The sequence below is a fragment of the Dermacentor silvarum genome, chromosome 9 (assembly GCF_013339745.2).
Source record: "Dermacentor silvarum isolate Dsil-2018 chromosome 9, BIME_Dsil_1.4, whole genome shotgun sequence".
NCBI lineage: Eukaryota > Metazoa > Arthropoda > Arachnida > Ixodida > Ixodidae > Dermacentor > Dermacentor silvarum.
The window spans coordinates 137,948,136-137,968,140 of NC_051162.1; the positions used below are offsets into that span (position 1 = coordinate 137,948,136).

The 20,005-nt window shown below is 44.8% G+C and overlaps 1 protein-coding gene across 1 annotated transcript in view; it reads right to left on the reverse strand.

Moving 5' to 3' along the window:
• LOC119465018 (uncharacterized) overlaps window positions 1-16,731 on the reverse strand; it is a 28,344-nt gene extending 11,613 nt beyond the window's left edge. Inside the window, exons 1-7 of the mRNA XM_037725860.2 lie at window positions 16,580-16,731; window positions 12,519-12,712; window positions 4,070-4,165; window positions 3,841-3,973; window positions 2,987-3,022; window positions 2,832-2,867; window positions 1,540-1,667 (exon numbers count right to left, since the gene is read on the reverse strand). Of these exons, the coding sequence (XP_037581788.2) occupies window positions 1,540-1,667; window positions 2,832-2,867; window positions 2,987-3,022; window positions 3,841-3,973; window positions 4,070-4,165; window positions 12,519-12,712; window positions 16,580-16,631 (675 nt within the window). The 5' untranslated portion in view covers window positions 16,632-16,731. The remainder of the gene's footprint in view (window positions 1-1,539; window positions 1,668-2,831; window positions 2,868-2,986; window positions 3,023-3,840; window positions 3,974-4,069; window positions 4,166-12,518; window positions 12,713-16,579) is intronic.
• Between the last annotated feature and the right edge of the window lie 3,274 nt (window positions 16,732-20,005).

Consider the following 20,005-nt stretch of genomic DNA (forward strand, 5'->3'; position numbering starts at 1 on the left):
GGAAAGGAGGAAGCAAGAGAAAAGCAGAAGGCAGGGAGGTTAACCAGCATAACGTCCGGTTGGCTACCCTACACCGGGGGAATGGGAAAAGGGAACACAAAGATGACAGAGAGAGATAGGAGGGAAAGAAAGACGGGAAATGCGCGGTTAGTTCGCTGACGCGTGTGTTAGTGCACTAATAGTCACAGACGTTGACACAATCCCGTCGTCCTCAAGGAGCACTAAAGTGCCTTCACCGCTTTATGAGCCGACGAGCGATGGGGGCGGTGTTCCAGCAGCACCTGCACGGAAAGCGTCCGATCGTCCAGTTTTTTTAGCGCGTTAGCAAGTTGTTGTCTTTCTTGGGCATATCGTGGACAGTGGCACAGCAGGTGGTCAATAGTTTCGTTGGTGCCGCAGATCTCGCATGCTGCACTGTCGGTCACTCCAATTAATGTAGAGTATGCCTTTGTGAAGGCAACTCCTAACCAAAGGCGACAGAGAAGCGAAACTTCACGTCGAGGAAGTCCGAATGGAGGTCGGAGTTGCAGTGAGGGGTTTAATTGATGCAGTCGTGTAAGTCGTAAGTTTGGCGAGTTCCACTCGGTCAGTGAGAGACTGCGTGCCAGGTGTCGAAGCTGCCTTGCGGCGTCTGTCCTCGGAGAAAGTCGCAAAAAACGCAGGGGAAGTCAGTTGTTATCTTTGATGGGAGCGTTGAAATATAAAGGTTAAGTGTAATAACGATGAGGGAAAATACACAAGAAAGTGGCCGAAGAGATCGCGCCGCGGTAACGCAATTGGTGGAGCACCATTCGCGTGCTATGCGGAGGATGTGGATTTGGTCTCATCCTGGGGCAAGTTATCTTTTCGTCCACTTTCATTTTCCTTTACCTTATTTGTTCATTTCAATTAAACCTAACAAGTAACTTGACCTTGACTAACAGAATTTGAGCCCCTCAGCTCCGCGCATTTTTATCGCTAGTAGTTGCGCTTTGCGTAACTTGAGAAAGTTGCGTGACTCCTCTTGAAGAAGTTGAGTGTGGGTTTTCTGCTGCAGCTTCGCGAAGTCGCCTCTTATGAGGAATCGAAAGGATGCCGAAACGCTGACATACGTCTAATAAACGCATTTAGTTGAGGTCTGCTTAACTAGCCTGATTTCAAGTGTTCCCCAACCAGTCTGACTTCAGTCGAATATTCACCTTGGAAATCGCAGTAAGGTTCACAGTGAGTTAACATGCTTACCGTAAAGATTAAATTAAAGGCAGAATCTTTTTCTTTTGTAGCCAAGTGCAGAAGTGCTTCGACGGGAGCTAGTGGGATGCTACAAGCGGTGCGGTGAAAAACACCTGTCTGATCCACACGCATTTTTTTGTTCATTGTTGAGCCAATAGCACCAAATTTAATATAAAGCTCGACTCACACCGCGAAAACGTTTTCAGCTTGAGATGGTGCTTGCGAGCCAAGTTTAAGCTTGTACTTTCCAGCCAGTGATAATATTTCAAGGTATCTTACACAAATGACACACCAAGCTGTTCAAAGCCATACACTACCCCTGCTCACCGAATGCATGAACAGCGTCACGTACATGACATGATCGTCTGTTCGCCCTTCGAAGTGCTTGCTGTGGTTGTAGTCACTGATGAAGTGCAATTCGATACCAAACTTTTGTGGAATGGCTCCTCTCATTTCTGCAGAAAGAAAGAAGATGATTGGGATATACAAGTGTGCTCGAATCGACCCTAAAATAGAACACTATAATTCAGTCCGTACTACCGATAATCGCGATGCTTTGTTTTCAAAGAAATTGAGAGTTTTTAACGATTAAATTAAAGGCAGAATCTTTTTCTTTTGTAGCCAAGTGCAGAAGTGCTTCGACGGGAGCTAGTGGGAATGACACGACTTTACAGTTTCAGTTGCGTTGCTCATGTGACACACTGAAACGTAAGCACAGTGACCACTGAAACGTAAGCACAAAATGAACACGAACCTTGCAAAATGTTTATTCATTCGCTTGACGCTCGTCATTTGACAGATAATTAAAGAACACGTGCACAAAAGTGGAGCTATAAAGTGGAGCGTATAGTTTATAACTGCGCATCATTAGTACGAAACACCAAATAGCAGCTGCATCATATTATGATGAAACCCCTAATAAAATTCTATACATCGACACACAAAACATGTGCTATATGAACTTCGAGCAAGTCGTAATCCTGCGCGAAATATTTTGTTGAAAAATTTGACAGTGTCTTCACCTAAAACTACCGAAGGTGCACTGACATACATGTGGACAAACTGCTCGGTCCCAAAAAATGCCTAAATTATTTCTAGTTCCATTTGATCCCGTCCACCATAAGCAAATGTTTTTCATCTTACTAAACCTCGAGCTACACTAGCATTAAAAACAGTGCACAGTTACGTACCTAAACTCGGTAACCGATGCCATCATAGCGGGATGTCGTGTGTTTCAGAGTGATTACGCTAATTTGGGCTGCACTTTTGCTCGACATGCATAAAAAACTCCCGCGTGAGCTACCTGTTGACGCTGGAGATATTTTCTTGGTCATGTCGAATCTAGATAATATATGTATTCGCTCACAAGAGCTGTATTTGTAAATGGAGATGCCAGAATCTGGTAACCTTTGTAAATATGTAACGCACAATTCGAGACGGTATCAAGTGATTTACAACTTCACGATGTCGTCATGGGTGTCGTGGTGTCGGCATAAAATTCAAAAACAATTTATCTTTCATTTTCTCTTATTCTGAGTTGTGACTTTTCCATAGACAATACGTTTCACCGTGAGTTTTCAGAAAGACATTTCAGAATGCGCAAATTCCCCAAGACGTACCAACTTCTGGAGGCGAGGCTTCTCGAAAACCACTCTCTGTAACAAAAGTCACAGCAGACAATGCAATCATTCCGACACTGCAATTGTTCCATTCATATGTCATATATGTAGCTACAATTTCTCAATACATAGCATTAGTATTTTCGATTACTTACTCATTTCGTTTTTATCCACTATGTAAAATTCGCTTTCTGGAATAAGGCATGTAAAATTACTTAAAATACGGCAGTTCTGCATTGTTAACTCGAAAATTCACACGCACTGGTTAGCATGTAGGGAAAACTACGTGCGGAATTAATTGCGTATTTTTTCATGGTGTCATGAATGGAAATACTTATTAAAGTAACTTGTATAAAGCATTGCATCAGTCATAGGAAACGCAAATAAGAGAGTACCTTCAGGCGTATACATCGATTATTGCAGCTTGTTAAGCTGACAGCCCTGAGCTTGTGCATGGGGTTTTTCCACGATAACACTGTACCATGATAACACTGTAGTCTTTCAATGTACTGTGTACTCTTTCAGCTAAGATATAAGACTTCGACATTCTCGTGCAGAGAACTGCGTGGTTAATATGCTAGCCGATTACAATTGTTCAGCGATTTGGAATGGTAATAACTTTATTGAATTGTCCTGCAGGTTTTTGGTGACCCGGGCTCAGGTCTCCCACGAAGGGACGTCGAGGTCTTGTCTCAGCGCCGCCTCGCGGGCCTGGTGGACGGCCCAGAGTTGGTCGCCCAGGTTGGAGCTGCGCAGAGCGGCGGCCCACCTCAGCGATAGGGTCTATGTACAAAACTTATTGAGTTTACTGGGGAATACATAGGTTTGACATTAGAGAAGGACACCTATGGGGATTACTGGTAGGTTTAAATTTATTTCGACATAATCCTTCGCAGAGAAATCATATGATCAAACTGCACTTATCACATATTGTGAGTCAGCGTGTCAGTCAATTGATAATTCCACAAACTTGAATGCAAGTGAGTGTAGAATTCATTAGCATACTTGCCAATTGCTTGGTCATTCTCACATGATCCTTGTAAGTTGTCAATTGGTAATATCTTGTGTGCTGTTCTTGCGACTGATGTTCTTTCTCGAAGCATCACAGGCTCAATGCGATGGGTGAAATTTACAAGGCCTGTCTGAACAAAAATGATGCCCGTTGCTCTATAGCGCACGACAGTATCTCACACAAGAGCGCAGGGGCATTTGTTTCGGCATGTCAACGCGGTACTTACAACAAAGTAATCGTCGTGTTCACTAGGCTTCAACAGCAAGGATGCTTTCTTGCTCGCATCTTCGTACAGGTGTCGCTCGTAGTGGGCACCATCAACCTAGGTGAGCTCGAAAGGACAAGAAATATTCGCGTGCGTTATTATATTCCAATGAATGAATGAATGTGTGTGGTTTAGTGGCGCAAGGGCCAGGTATGGCCAAAGAGCGCCATGCCAGTGTTTGTTAGTTCGCAGTGAAGTGATGAATTCTGAGAAGTAGATGTGACAGGGCTGTAAAGGGGCCTAAAAATAATCGCTGTAAAGTGCGTAAAATATACATGTACTAAAATCATGGCAATGACTAATGAGGTGTACTATGCAATGAAGAATGCATTGAAAGAGAATGACACGATATTTAAAATATTTAAGATGCAGTGATTATTAAGAAGCACTACTGCCTAGACAGAGCCCTTGAACCACAAGGGCCTGGAGGCATGTGCTATAAGAAACTATCACAGCGGCATCCTCTGGAGAGAGGATGCGCTACGAACTAGTTGGGCTAATAACATGCAGGACCACATCGTTCAAGAAATCGACGACTGCTTTGGCATTAAAAATCGGTTCTTCGCCAAGAAACATAATGGGGTGAAGCGGGACATGATATCGATATGCTTGTGAAAAATATTTCTTCCTTTCTGTTTCGGCTTCCCGGCACTCCACGAGGACATGGAGGACAGTCAGCCTCTCACCACATCTACCACAGGTTGGTGGTTCACTACCAGTAAGCAAAAAATTGTGGGTACCATATGTATGTCCTATTCTGAGACGACAGAATAGGACATCAGTTCGTCGTGTTTTCGTTACGGGAGGCCAGAAACCTAACTTTGGTTTAATGAAGTGAAGCTTATTATTTATTTCAGTGTCCCACAAGCGTTGCCAGTGGCTTCGCAGTTTCTTTCGCAGGAAAGGCTTCAAATCTGTCGAAGGAACAGCAGTTGTAGGGTTAATAGCCTGAGATATAACAGATGTGGCCATTTGGTCTGCTCGAACATTACCTTCAATGCCTCTATGGCCTGGCACCCAGCATATAATCACATGCTGGTTAGATATATACGCTTTACACAGAATGGAATAGAGCTCATTAAGTACAGGGTTTTTGTGTTTACAGAGTGATTGCAATGCTTTCACAACACTTTGCGAGTCTGTAAATATGATAGTCTTTTTAAGTTTTGATTTCATTATATACTTTACAGCCGATAATATAGCATAGGCCTCAGCCGTGAAGATACTTGTCTCCGGGTGCAGCACACCGGATACCGAAAACGATGGACCGATGGCTGCATAAGTTACCCCGGCATGTGACTTGGAAGCGTCTGTGTAAAACTCTGTACACGAGTATTTAGATTGGAGCTCTAAGAAATGCATTCTAATGTGTGCCTCTGGCGCGTGTTTAGTGACCTCTACGAACGATGTGTCACACTCTATGAGCTGCCACTGCCACGGCGGCAACAGTTTCGCTGGAGCCATAGGACATTGCTCAAGCAGTGGAACACCCATTTCCTCACTAAGATTTCTCACACGCAAAGCGAACGGCTTTCTCGCTGCAGGTCGATTATGGAAGAGTGTGGCAGCGGTCACGTCATTTATAGTTGAATAAGAAGGATGTTCAATGTTTGCTTGTATTTTCAGAAAATATGCAAAACTGCTGTATGACCGCTGCAGATGAAGTGACCACTGATTCGACTCTACGTAGAGGCTCTGGATTGGACTTGTCCTGAAAGCACCGGTCGCGAGACGGATACCCAGGTGGTGGACGGGGTCTAGGATTTTTAACGCACTTGGCGTTGCAGAATTGTAAATTATTGACCCGTAATCAAGGCGTGAGAGGACAAGACTTTTATACAAGTTAAGCAAACACTTTCGATCACTACCCCAAGTCGTACGCGACAGAAGCTTTAAAAGGTTCATTGTCTTCAGGCATTTTGCCCTCAGATGCTTAAGATGGGGAATAAATGTGAGTTTACAATCTAAAATGATTCCTAAAAACTTGTGCTCGCTGCTCACAGAGAGTGCATCTCCTTTGATTGCAATACTTGGGACTGGCGTTACGCCTCTCTTGTTAGTAAAGAGTACGCACGTGCTCTTCTGGGCATTTACTTTGAAACCATTTTCGTCTGCCCATTCGGACAATTTGTTTATTCCAAGCTGCACTTGTCGTTCGCAGATGGCAATATTGCATGACTTGAAGGCTATTTGCACATCGTCGACATAAATTGAATAAAACATTGTGTGTGGAATGACTTTGTGCAGGGAATTCATTTTTACAATAAATAGTGTGCAACTAAGCACGCCTCCCTGTGGCACACCGGTCTCTTGGGTGAATGACTTAGACAAAGCGTTGCCCACTCTTACGCGGAATGTGCGATTAGATAGGTAACTTTCGATTGTATTTAACATGTTGCCACGGACACCCATCGCCCAGAGATCTCGGAGAATGCCGTAGCGCCATGTCGTGTCGTAAGCTTTTTCTAGGTCGAGAAACACTGAGAGGCAGAACTGCTTATGTATAAAAGCATCCCTGATATAAGACTCAATGCGAACAAGGTGGTCTGTCGTGGACATGCCTTCCCTGAAACCACATTGCAAGGGGTCTAGTAGTTTGTTATATTCAAGGAAACAGATTAAGCGCCTGTTTATCATTTTTTCAAATAGTTTGCACAGGCAGCTTGTTAGCGCTATTGGCCTATAGCTGCTGGCTAGGGATGGGTCTTTGCCTTGTTTAAGCACGGGGATGACTATGGCCTCCTTCCACGAAGACGGGATATACCCATCCGCCCACATGGCATTAAAAAGATACAGGAGTGTTTTCAGTGTTTCAGGATGTACGTACTTAATCATTTCATATATGACACGATCACCACCTGGCGCCGAGTTATTGCAGCAAGCGAGGGATGCCTTAAGTTCAGTTAATGTAAATGGATAGTTGTAGGCCTCACTCGATGATTCTTTACGTTTAAGGGGCTGGCGCTCTTCGCGTTCTTTGATCCTCAGGAATGTTTTTGTGTAATGGGACGCACTGGATACCTGTTCGAAGTGTTCGCCCAGACAGTCTGCCTGGTCTTCCAGGCTCTCACCTTGGGTACTGACTAAGGGGAGTGGGTGTACCTCCCGGCCTTTTAATTTATTTACTCTATTCCACACTTTTGTCTCATCAGTGTAAGAATTTATACCGGATATATACTTTTCCCAACTCTCCCTTTTAGCTCGTCGACGCGTTCTTCTACCCTGGGACTTTATTTGTTTGAAAGTAATCAAGTTTTCGGCAGTTGGTGAGTCGCGAAGTCGTACCCAAGCCTTGTTTTGATTTTTCCGGGCTTGTTTACATTCTTCATTCCACCACGGAATGCGACGTTTATTCGCAAGTCCGTTTGTTTGACGGATGCATTTCGTGGCAGCGTCAATTATAAAGGCAGTTATATAGGCCACAGCGTCTTCTATATTAAAGGAGGAAATATCATCCGTGGTTAGATATGTAAGTTCCCGGAAAAGTTCCCAGTTACCCGTGTCAACCTTCCATCGGGGAATGTGTGGTGAGCATATATCTTGTTTTGTTAAGTTTATTATAATTGGGAAGTGGTCGCTCCCAAAGGGGTTCTTGAGAACGGACCACTCCAGGTATGGAATTATTGTACTCGACACGATACTTAAATCTATAGAGGAATATGTATTATGCGCCACGCTGTAGTACGTTGGCTCTTTCTTATTAAGCAAACATGCTCCTGAGGAAAAAAGAAAGTTTTCAATTAGGCGACCTCTCGCATCGCAACGCGAGTCTCCCCACAAAGTGTTATGTGCATTTAAATCTCCGACAACAATGTATGGAGCCGGAAGTTCATCTATATAGTTTTGAAATTCGGTTTTATTAAGTTGATAACTGGGAGGGATGTATATAGAACTGATAGTGATTAGCTTGTCAAAAAGCACCCCTTGGACAGCAACTGCCTCTAGGGGCGTACGAAGTTTTATTTCCCTACAGGCAACAGCTCTGTCGACTATGATAGCTACACCACCGGATGACACAACAGTGTCCTCGCGGTCTTTGCGAAAAATAGCATATTGTCTGAGGAAATTTGTATCTGTACGTTTGAGGTGTGTTTCTTGAACACACAGCACCCTGGGACTAAATTTGCGGAGGAGTTCTTTAACGTCGTCAAGATTTTGAAGAAGACCTCTAACGTTCCAATGAACTACTTGAGTGCCCATATTAAAAAGAGTTTTGTGCTGTGTGTTTACGAAAAGAGAGTTAGCTTACAGAACCCTTTAGGGGCCCTGTAATGCGGGGTTTCTCTTTTTTGGAGCGGTCGAGAGATTCTCGCCGCTCCTTAGGCGCTGGCTGCGCCGTCTGGCTAGAAGATGTGTCCATCGGCTCTTGCGGCGCGCTGGACACCCGCTCTTGAGAGCGGTTTGTTCGCGTTGAAGGCCTCGTCTCAAGAGACGAGACCCTTGAGGCCACCAGCCCGGAGGTCGATGGCCCCTTCTTCTGAGATGGCGGAGCAGCACTAGCTGCAGCCGCCGAGGGGGCGGATGGCGTCACCGCTGGCTCACTACGCGTGTGCCAGACAGCCGCCGAAGGCCGTTGTGGCGCAGCCCCCTGACGCGTCACATCGGCAAAGCTGGTTTTTGGCAGGTAGGACACCTGCCTTCGTGCCTCTTTGAACGAAATATTTTGTTTAACTTTAATCGTGACAATTTCCTTTTCTTTTTTCCAGGATGGGCAGGACCGCGAGTACGCGGCGTGCTCCCCTTCACAGTTTACACAATGTGGGGTGTTATTGCACGTATCAGACGTGTGTTCAGAAGCACTGCATTTGGCGCAAGTAGTTCGACCGCGACAGCTCTGTGAGCTATGGCCAAATCTCTGGCATTTGAAACATCGCAGGGGGTTAGGAATATACGGCCTGACTCTGATTTTCACGTAGCCTGCCTCGATAGTCTCGGGCAGTACACTTGTGCCGAAGGTTAGAATGAGATGCTTGGTCAGAATTTCTTTTCCGTCACGCCTCATCTTAATTCTTTTGACATTAATGACATTTTGGTCATTCCAGCCCTCTAATAGTTCTGCTTCACTTAGCTCCATCAAATCATCATCCGAAACTACACCACGACTGGTGTTCATAGTGCGGTGCGGGGTCACAGTGATGGGAAAGTCTCCAATGGATACTAGGTTCTGTAGTTTCTCAAGTTGTTTCATATGTCGGAGTTCAAGAAGGAGGTCGCCGCTAGCCAATTTCGTAGCTTTGTAGCCGGCTCCTATTGTCTCTGTCAGGCATTTTGAAACGAGGAAGGGAGAGATCGCTCTCACTGCCTTTTCAGATTTTACGCTGTGTATGACGTGGTAGCGGGGAAAGTTTTCTTTGTGGTGCCCAAAAAATTGAAACACTTCTTCGGTGCGCCCCCTTTTCTGGGGGCGATCGGGTAACGCAGGGAAAGAGTAAGCCATAAAAATAATATTCATTCGGCAGGAACGCCAGCCACCCACCATGGAGCCCAACAAGGGGACGATGTAGGACCTGTAAACACAAGTCCCACAAACGCCAGCTGTACGTTCCCGCTATAACCAAATACGTATAACCAAGGGTGGTTATGACACACAAGGTTAACCCTCGCCGCCAGGAAAGTTAGAAGTAAATGGAAGAGAAAAGAAGACAGGATAGATTGAAAGTGAGAGAGAAAGACGAAGATTTAAGAGGAGGATAGGAAAAGGCAACTGCCGATTTCCCCTGGGTGGGTCAGCCCAGGGGTGCCGTCTATGTGAAGCAGAGGCCGAAGAGGTGTGTTGCCTCCGCCGGGGGGCCTTAAAGGTCCAAACACCCGGCCTCGGCTCAACCCCCAGGATCCCCCTTTCCCCAGACACGGCTAAGCCGCGCACGGCTACACGCGGGAGGGTCCAACCCCCATGTGCTCGGGTCCGTGGTGTCGCAGCACACCAAACGCCTGCTCACGCAGACGCCCCTGCGGGGTATTATATTCCAACCAGGCTTATCTTTTACTTGACCATTCTGTTCATCTGTAGGCAATTAGCTTAGGTGATGGCAATCGTGCCATAAGCATTCTAGCAACTGAACGCGAAATATGCCACTGTAAGGAGGAGGCAATATACAAAGCAAACATGTCTCTATGTGACTAGCTTATAAGTGCTCGTCATGAGGAACGTAGGAGCATTTTACTAAAGCTGCCAAGAACCGGCTAAAAAAAAGAAACGCAAAATTACACAGCAATTTTCATGGAGGGATTTAAATACGTTAGGAATGTTGCACGTATTTGGTGAACGGGACACAAATATTCCAGAGCTAATTGAAGATCTCTGGATAGCTTTTTGCATGCAATGGGTCTAACCAGGCTGCTGCTGCTGATAATGACTAATTTCATCTTCTTGAGCATGGTGATAGAACAGAAAAATGATAGAAAATGCCAGAAAAGGAAACACATACTAACAGTTGCAGGTGAACGGGGCAGTAAAAATAGCCTTGAAAGTATCAGCTTGTGCAACTTGAGACGATGTTAGATTAAGTGACATCCGCTTAGACTTAAATGATGCTCCTAATATTGGCCCTCATTGAGGCTGCGAACCATGTTGAGCCTTTCTGCAGGCGTCAAGGCACTACCATGCTCCGCAGCACTGCCATAGACCACTCTTTGGTGTGAGAACCTAAGAGAATAGTGCAGATGTAATTTGTTGTCTGCTCAGAGAAGACGACTCAAGGAAATTGCCTACCGATAATCGGACATATTTTTGATTCCGTGCGACGATACAGACAGGCATGATGCCACGTTGAGGAATGGAGAAACGTTGTACTTTGGGTTTTAATCTCAATACGTCAAATATTAGGGTTCGTCTATTTTATACTTGTTCTTGGGCAAATTTGGTAATATTTGAAGCCATTGAAGTGCAAATAAAGCAAAGACGAAGAACAGAAGACTACAAAGAATAGCATCTGCGGTGTCCGATATTCTGTTCATTATGTTTGTTTTATTTGCAGCTTCACCAACTATAGATAACACTTGATGACTGTACTGGGGCGTGCAGCGAGAGAGAGAGTTGATTTGATAGCTGACGCTGTCAGCCCTTAGTACTTCATATGAGGTGTTTGAGATGACACGAAGATGAAAAAATAAAAAAGCAGGAGAAGGCAAGAAAAAAAATCTAGGCGTGTGAAGATATAAGAAGAAAACGGAGTAAAACTGGTAATCTGAGCACTCGTGGAATTTTTAGAATAATGCTCTAACATTAAAAAACGCAAAAACGAACAAATTTCTTATTCAAACATGAGTAAATCTGTACATGGAGCAAAGCTTTTGTGCAGCACACGAACTTTGCTTAGACCCGTCATTTTCTAATAAAATGGGCATGGCCTTAACAAGACATTCAAAGGTTTACATAATTATTTTAATTTGTGTTAAGCTTTATTGTGTTCTTATTTATGTGAAGGGTACACGTAGGAAACTGTTTCTTGTCATATCTTGTGGTTGTACCAGAACGCACACTTTTTGCCATAAATATTGTCATTCACGCGATCACAATAATTGTTGTTCAGATTGCATCATCTATTTCAACAACTTTTGAATCTGCAAGGGTCATAAAAGAGCGAGAGAGAGAAGACAAATGTTAACCGGAAAAGCGTCTGGTTGGTTATCCTACGCCGGGGAGGGGGAAATACAGAATAGAAAGAAGTCATCACGCGATCACAATAATTGTTGTTCAGATTGCATCATCTATTTCCACAACTTTTGAATCTGCAAGGGTCATAAAAGAGCGAGAGAGAGAAGACAAATGTTAACCGGAAAAGCGTCTGGTTGGTTATCCTACGCCGGGGAGGGGGAAATACAGAATAGAAAGAAGTCAGAGAGAACAAGGCAGTCAGTGTGTGAATGCGCGCGGTGAGCACCAGGCAGTCAAAGGCGCTCGCACAACCCTCTCGTTTTCAAAAAAAAAAAAAAAAAAAAAAAAAAAAAAAAAACGCTCAGATGTGCGTTCACTGCCTTCTGAACTGAATTGAATTATGGGATTTTACTTGCCCAAACCACGATTTCATTACGAGGCACGCCGTAGTAGGGGACCCCTGACTAATTTTGACGTCTAGGGGATCTTTAATGTGGCTACAATGCATGGAACACGGGTGTTTTTGCATTTCGCCCCTATCGAAATGCGGTCGCCGCGGCCGGGATTTGACCCCACGACCTCGTGCTTAGCAGCGAAACACCACAGCCGCTAAGCCTCCGTGGCGGGTGCACTGCCTCATGGGCTGATGATCAGGGGTGACGCGGTATTTCAGTGTAATTTTCACGGACAGTGAATCTGCAATACTGCCAGTGCAGTTGAGGCCCGCGCCTTAGTCAGCCTGTAGCTACTGACAGCTTGTTTCTAGCATGACGTACTGTGCACTTTAAAGCAAATAAATTATCATTTACTCACATATCGCTCGATGACGCCATCTTCTGTTACATCTCGCAGTAAAAGACGGCCAGCGAGAATGGATGCTTTCCTTAAGTGAAGGCGGTAACCTTCGTGAACAATTAGAACTTTTTCCGACCCGTCATCTCGAGCCTCCAACACTTGTGGGTAAACTGTGACGCTCTTTTCCGTAAGCTGCTTCCGGTCATCAATAACTGCAATGAAAGGTAGGAATAAAGACGTCTGTTTAGGTCACACGAAGAATGTCGCAAGATGTCAGGAAAGAGTGAAAGCCAATTAGTACCGCTGGCAAACATAACAGAAAGCGCCCGCGGGCGGCTGAACGGCTACTGCGTTAGGGCTCTTTGCATATTCTCAAGGCTTCCAGTTCCGGTAGTGGTAGATGAATGACATTATCGGGAACTGCTTAATGACACCTCTATGCACATGCAAGAAGCCAAGGTTTTAAGGGGAAACATGAAATCTCGGTTATGGAGTCTCTCAGAGCCCAAGTCACTGATTAGCTTTGAAAATCTTCAGATCAACCAATAAAGTACTCAATCAATAGGCAACACTGTTGAATTGACCCATCAGTCAATCTACCAGCAATAAGAGCAGAATTAACGCATGCGTGGTGCCTGCTCTGAGATGAAGCTGCTGGAAAAATTTATGGCTGGGGACGGTTGCCTAAGCTTGGCGCTTTAGACTCAATGTACTACAGTTGAGCCTCGTTATAACGAAGCCGCACCCTTCACAAAACGAAAGCTTCGTTATATATAATATTCATTACAAGCATGTGTTTGTTACATGCTGATATTGCCAGGAAACATTTGATATTGGTTTTGGTTATATTGTAGTTTGTTATATACGTGTTCGCTAGACAAAATATTGTAGACAAAATATAAGCAGAACGTGCGTTAGGTTCTTTAAGAAGAAATTGCTAACTATGTACTTTGAGCAACAATTTACAGTAAGATCAGGCATAACAACACGCGCTCTATAAGCTTCGTGTGTCTACACTATACACAGTGTGGCCTCTCCGCCTAGGCAGCGACCTGCAGGTAACTGTAAATGAAGGACACATCCACTCGTAATTGTTGTCAGAAGCTTGCATGACGTTTAAATGGAGGTGTAAACACCTTTGGGAAGAAACTAATATTAGTTGTGATGGCTGATATTCTTAATGTTCTTTGGCTCTTCCCTCCACTTTGCGATTTGTCAGTTTCTGGCGTTTACGAACAACTTGGCACACTAGATGTCACTAGTTGCCACTATAAATAAATGAAATAAACAAATAAATATGTTCGATGGCCGATTTCGAACCCTGGCCCTCCAGCACAGAAGCTCTAATGATTAGACCACGGGCCATTAGACCTGTATTGTTGCTTTGACCGAACAGAAACAGCTGTGCCCCACTGGCACCACTGCTTACCGCTGACACATCCTCCTTGACGATGAATTGACCCTCCGTCGTATAGACGGCCCAGACTGTCCCTCGTTAAAAAAAATTCTCGTGATCTCGTGTTCGTGATGGATGTTTGTAAGACATTTCATTATCTATTTTTGAGACACAGCAATCTTAAATTGGAAGAATTCAAGAGAAGGTGTCTCACGGGGTAAACTACATGCTTTAGGACATTCGGCGAGACAAAAGCGATGACAGATGAAAGACTACGCTCAATGAAAAGCGACATCTTGCTTTTGGCTGCAGATGGTGTTTTCATCTAGAAACCTCGCTAACCAGACAACTTCTTTGTAGAAAGTAGCTTTACCAAGTACCGGCTATTTCCAATTGCTATTTCGATATACAGATGAACAAACTTTGACTCTTCGTGTTTTTTAACCTTTCTTTGCCGCTTTCCCCCACTTTTCGAGTGCTGGCGGCTGCTGCCTTGTACGATCGACCTAGTGCAAATAAGCAAGGGAATATAGCGCTAACCCGAGGTGGCCCAGCGCTGGAGGTGATGCACGTAAGCGCAGACGTGAGCTACAGCACGAGCGCGTCGTCGCCGTCATTTAGTCGTCGGCATTTCATCACATCCAGTCCATTCTGATAATTCCTCTGTTGTTGAATGTGAGCGCTCTTGTTTGCATTGCAGGCTTTATAATGTTCTTGCGTCCATCGAGCTGCGAAAAGCATTGCTGCCAATTCCACAGTAGTAGTGTTCGCGGCCAAAACTTCTCCTATTTTGGGCTTCGAGGTCATGAAGTGCGACCCACAATACGACTGCTTCACCTCCCCGCGACCTTGAGCTCACCAACGTGACGATATAGCCACTGAACTACCCCAGTAACCCGTTGGCTTGAGATAAAAGAGTAGAGGTCGAAAGTGTGTCAACACGTAGAACAGCCATATTCATGCCTTTGAAACATTCGAAGCCTGAGTAGTAGGAACAGGCATGGGGTTTACTACAATCAAATATTTTCTGCTTATTTAGAATGGACCAAGTTCTCTTCTCACAAAACAGTGAATTTATGTTCTCTTCCTATACCTTACGAATGCTAATTCGCGTGGTGCTAAGCAGAAGCGCCGGCTACTGATGCTACCTTGCTTCCTCTTTATCGTTTTCATAAGCGTAAAGCTTAAACTTGGTGCGGCCGAAAAGATGACTTCGTGTTCTGTCCTTAAATATATGAATGTTCTGGTAACCTTTGGTTTACCGTTATTTATAACACGTCTAGACAGTTTTCTGATATTGTTGAAAAGGAAAGCACATAATGAATTCAGCCGATACGAATCCATAGAGCAAGAACTTCAAGGATCAGATACTTGAGAAGAAACTAAGTACCGGACAACGAACGATGTAACAAAAAATAACAGGTGTAACATTGTTATTGGAAGATGGCAATTTCGATAGAGAACATACGTTGTTAGCTGATGTTTTAGATGAGATAAAGAATTGGGGTCTCTCAGTGCATGTAAGGGCACAAAACAGATAGAGAAAGAAAGCTCTCTATTGAAAATGCAGAGTGTTTAGCCAGCGCATTTTCGCCTAGATGCGATACTCTGCAGGGAATGGGACGAAGGAGAAGAAGGGTCCTAGTAGAAGGTGGGTGGAAGAAAAAAAAAAGCAGGTCGTGTGATGTTATCAGCAGTAGGGTAAGTGTGCGATGCGACGAAGGTAGATGGTAAATGCAAAAGAAAATATAATCACAGTCTTGATGAGAAGACATGCGTGAGTCATAGTTCTGACAGCAAACCAATTGACTCAATATATAAAAACAAGAACTCCAGGGCTTTGCGCTGTTTTGATGGGCAAGGCCAGTGATGGCACAAAACAGCTTCTCATAGAAATTCAAACAAGGTTTAGAATGAACCACTGCTGATCAGCTTATTATAAAATATTATCAACACAATTATTATAATAAAATATTAGTATAAGGAAAACGCCGTCAAGGACAGTGGAAGACTAGGTGCTGTGATGAAATGTGCAGGCATACATCGACCAACGTTTCTCCATTAACATAAAGAAAGCTCTTACCACTGCTTTCTTTTGGCTCAAGTTTCGCATTAAGCTCGTATTTTATGGCGCGGAGTGTTCAATATGACGGTTCGCGCTTGTACTTGCCTCGTTTGCTAAGAAAAAAGGCAAAATGAAAGCGAAGTTGTTTTTGTCTGCGCCACTAGCAGTGAGTGAATGGCAGAACGTTGTGGCTATGGCGTTATCTTGTCATCTCTGGCCTCCTAAATACTGTAAAGCATGGTCTTCGAGATCAGTTTTCATTTATAGCTAAAGGGATGCGGTGCGGTCATCAGTAGTGGCGCAGACGAATGCTAAACTCGCTTTTTGTTTTGATAAACCGGTAGGTTAATCGTGGCAAGTGTTACATTGAACGACCCGAACCCTGAAATGCTATCTCGCTGAGAGATTTCGTGCACGAAAGCGGTAAGCGCGAAATAAAAAAAATCATTTAAATTTTTAAAGGAAAAAGAAAAATCCTGTAGGAGTCAGATGTCGCAAGGCAGGGTTGATTGGACACTGGTGGTTGAGTCCGTCGTCTTGCAGCGGACATAAACCGACCGATAATTACCATGGAGGGGGCAGCGTTTGTAACGTGCAGTAAACGGCTTAAGTGCTCACCGGCAGATGCAGAGACAATGTGGACGGAAAGGAACAACGCGAAGAGAGCCATATTTGTGAACCAGTTTTTGCACACGAAGTTTTCTTCCAGCTTCTTAAAGCTAGTGATCTCCGCTTCACCTGTGGAGCAGTTCCACGGTCGGAGTCTGCTCCGTGCAACTGTAGGATACGTTCAAGTTTTCATAGCATCTGCGGCACAGAAAAGAGCAACGACATCAACTGTCGCTGCACTTCTTGGCGCCTTTACGTGACATACAGCAGAGGTGTATACTTCAGCAGATGGGTCCGTGCTCCCTGTCAACACCCCACATTTCTTTAGGCATGAGATTTCAAAGCATTTTCGCGTTCAGAAGTTGTGCTTTCAGTTCGGAATGTTAAACATCGATAAGGAAGTTGACGTCAAGGAGATCATTAAAGGACAATCAACGCATATACCCAGTCTCAAAATAGGCGCGGAAATTTTATTTCGTAACCGGATCAAGCTTCCGACAAATTCCGGAACACATTTCTTTGGGATTTTTTTTATTGGCCGTACTCTATTCTTCGTCGTTGTTTTATTTTACGCCTTTAAGTCTTCGGGATCTTATCTTCAAATCTGTTTGTATTCCTTCTTCCTGAAAAGTGCAGCAGACGTGCGTTTGCAGGAGGAAGTTGCCAGCCTGCTTCTTACTTTATTTTTCTCTCTTTAAATTGTATGTACGCTGTAACAAATGATAATATCGGAGCAGCCACACTTCCCACCATAAAAGCATTACGGTACAGTATGACGCTCTTTCGCCGCAAGAAGGTCTGTTCCTTCGTAGCGAGAGCAATTTATGTCGTAAATTTGGCTATATGACGTTTAGTGGCGCCCACAACGCTGCAGAGATCGAGTAAGATTCGACGTCGGATTAAGCGAAAGGCTTACGACAAGGCTGTTGTGCATGGTGACATCAGATATTGCCAGTTTCAATTCAGCCGTGATATATATATATATATATATATATATATATATATATATACACTTATTCGTGCATGCTCGTTTTCATCGGCGGTCATGCGTTAGGTCGGTAGGGATTTGCCAGTACGACACAACTATGCGAGAAAAACAAAACTACAGAAAAATTTAGACACATGGTTGTTTCGACCTTTGCTTGTTTTATATAGAGTGCCTGCAAACAATCTAAGTGCATGTTGGCAAAGAACACTATCCGTACTCGAAGGTGATATCCCCGAGGCGCATCGAACAATGACACTGAAGGAACTACCAGGCGTTGCTCATTCACATATGTTTTATTCAAAGCTCATCTAGGCGGTCAAATAACTATAGGTTATCGCTATTTTCGTGAGAGCGATATTATCGTGAGAGCGATATTGTTTTGCTGAGCGCAGGGTAACAGGTTCGATACCCTGTGCCCACTACGAGATGTTCGCGTTAGCAACAAATCAGGAGCCTTTCATGGCCTCAAAGTTTCCATACGTTAAACTCGCAAAATGACTGCGCTATCATACGAGTGAGAATACTAAACACTTGGCCCCAGTCTGCCAGGTTCAGTCGTCTTAAACTATCCTCAGCGCAGCTGCTAGCATTTAACTGGGCGCGGGAGGACTATTGACTAAACTGAACCTTCTCAGCGCAAACGTCGCATGTCCTCACACAAATGTGTTCTTGATGCTTGCTGAACCACTGGCGCTTATGACGTCAATCAGTGGCTGGTCTGAAGAACGTGCCCGAGTGCGTGGCCTGAGTGGATGCGGTAGGCTGCTACTCATATATCCCGGATGTTGGTATTTAGATAATACAATATTGTTTAAAACCGCCAGTGGCAGATAGAGCGATCCCAGCCATTGAGCTGGATTACTCAGACAGGCGGACATTCGAGAAATTAAAATGCGTACGTAATGAACTATAATTAACAAAAATAATCCACCCTACTGTTTAATTAATTACTTATGGTACATATTGAAATTTATGAATTGCAGCCGATGAGTTCGCAAGGCGTACACACTTGGAACAATTTTGACGATAAAATGTGGTGTTTAATGGCGCAAGAGCCAGATCTGGCCAAAGAGCGCCATGCAAGTGATTATAAATATTCAACGGAACAATCAAGTTATATTCGCCTCAATGCGGACAAGGTGGTCTGTAGTCGACCTACCTTCTCGGAAGCCACACTGGTACGGATCCAGTAATCCGTTGCTTTCTAGGAGATAGACTAGGCGCAGGCTTATCATCTTTTCAAAGAGCTTGCACAGACAACTTGTCAAAACAATACGTCTGTAGCTACTAGCTAAGGGCGGGTCATTGCCTTGTTTAAGTATGGGGATAACTATGCCTTCTTTCCAAGAAGATAGAATGTACCCAGCAGCCCACATGACATTAAAAAGAGGGAGGAGTGTTTTTTTGTGTTTCAGGGTGCAGGTGCTTGATTATTTCATATATATTACGGTCACCACCTGGTGCTGAGCGGTTGCAACAAGGAGGAATAAACTTTATTTACAGAAATTAGCTGACGGTGAAATCGTCCGAGGTGGGCGGCGTCCCTAGTCCAGGATGCCCAGGGTCTGAGCCAATAGCTTGGCCCTGCTCACAAGGCGATGCTGGTTTTCAGGGCTCGGGCTTGTCAGCTGGGCCTCCCACTGCTCGACGGTTAGCCCGTTGTTCTTGGTGTCGATGGGTTTTGCCCACGTTCCCATACCATGTGGTAGAGGGTATTGGGCGCAGAGCAGAAGGCGCACTTGTAACTCGTAGGATACATGGCGTGTAGCAGGGTGCCGTGCGGAAATGTGCCGGTCTGTGGTTTGCGGAAGATCACCGCCTCTTCTATGGTCAGCTTGGGATGCCGGCTGGGTAGGTCCTCCTGGAAAGTGAATATGATGGCCTTTAGTGGGCTGGTTTTCCTGGTACATTTAACGGCCGACATTACTACGTACGTCTGTAGTGGCTACCCAGTCTGAGCCACCACTATCCAGTCTGTAGTGGCTCAGGATGTCGGCGTGTCTTTTCGGGACGCCATCGTATTTGTCTACCGGGGCTCGTGAACCCGGTGGGATAGCCCGGAGAATGTGTTCTCGGGCAACGGCGTGAGCCGCTGCATTACCCGCCACGGACTCGTGTCCCGGGGCCCAGACAATGAAGATTGTCGTTTCACGAGGATGCTCCAGGCTTGTTTGGAAATGCGGCCCTTTTGGCAATTTCTACATGCTGCTTGTGAATCCGAGATGAATGTGATGTGATCTTCCTCTCGCTTGCCCGTAGAGGCTGCCACGGCTATTGCCGTTTCTTCCGTGCAGTCGATGTCTGGAGTATTTAACGAGGCCGCTGTTACCTCTTCTCCTTGGCCGTTGATCACGCTGATTGCGTGGGCCGCTCTGTTCTTGTACTTTGCCGCGTCGTTGTATATGACTTCTCCCTTTTTTGGTCTTTCGTAGGCCTTACGTAGCGCT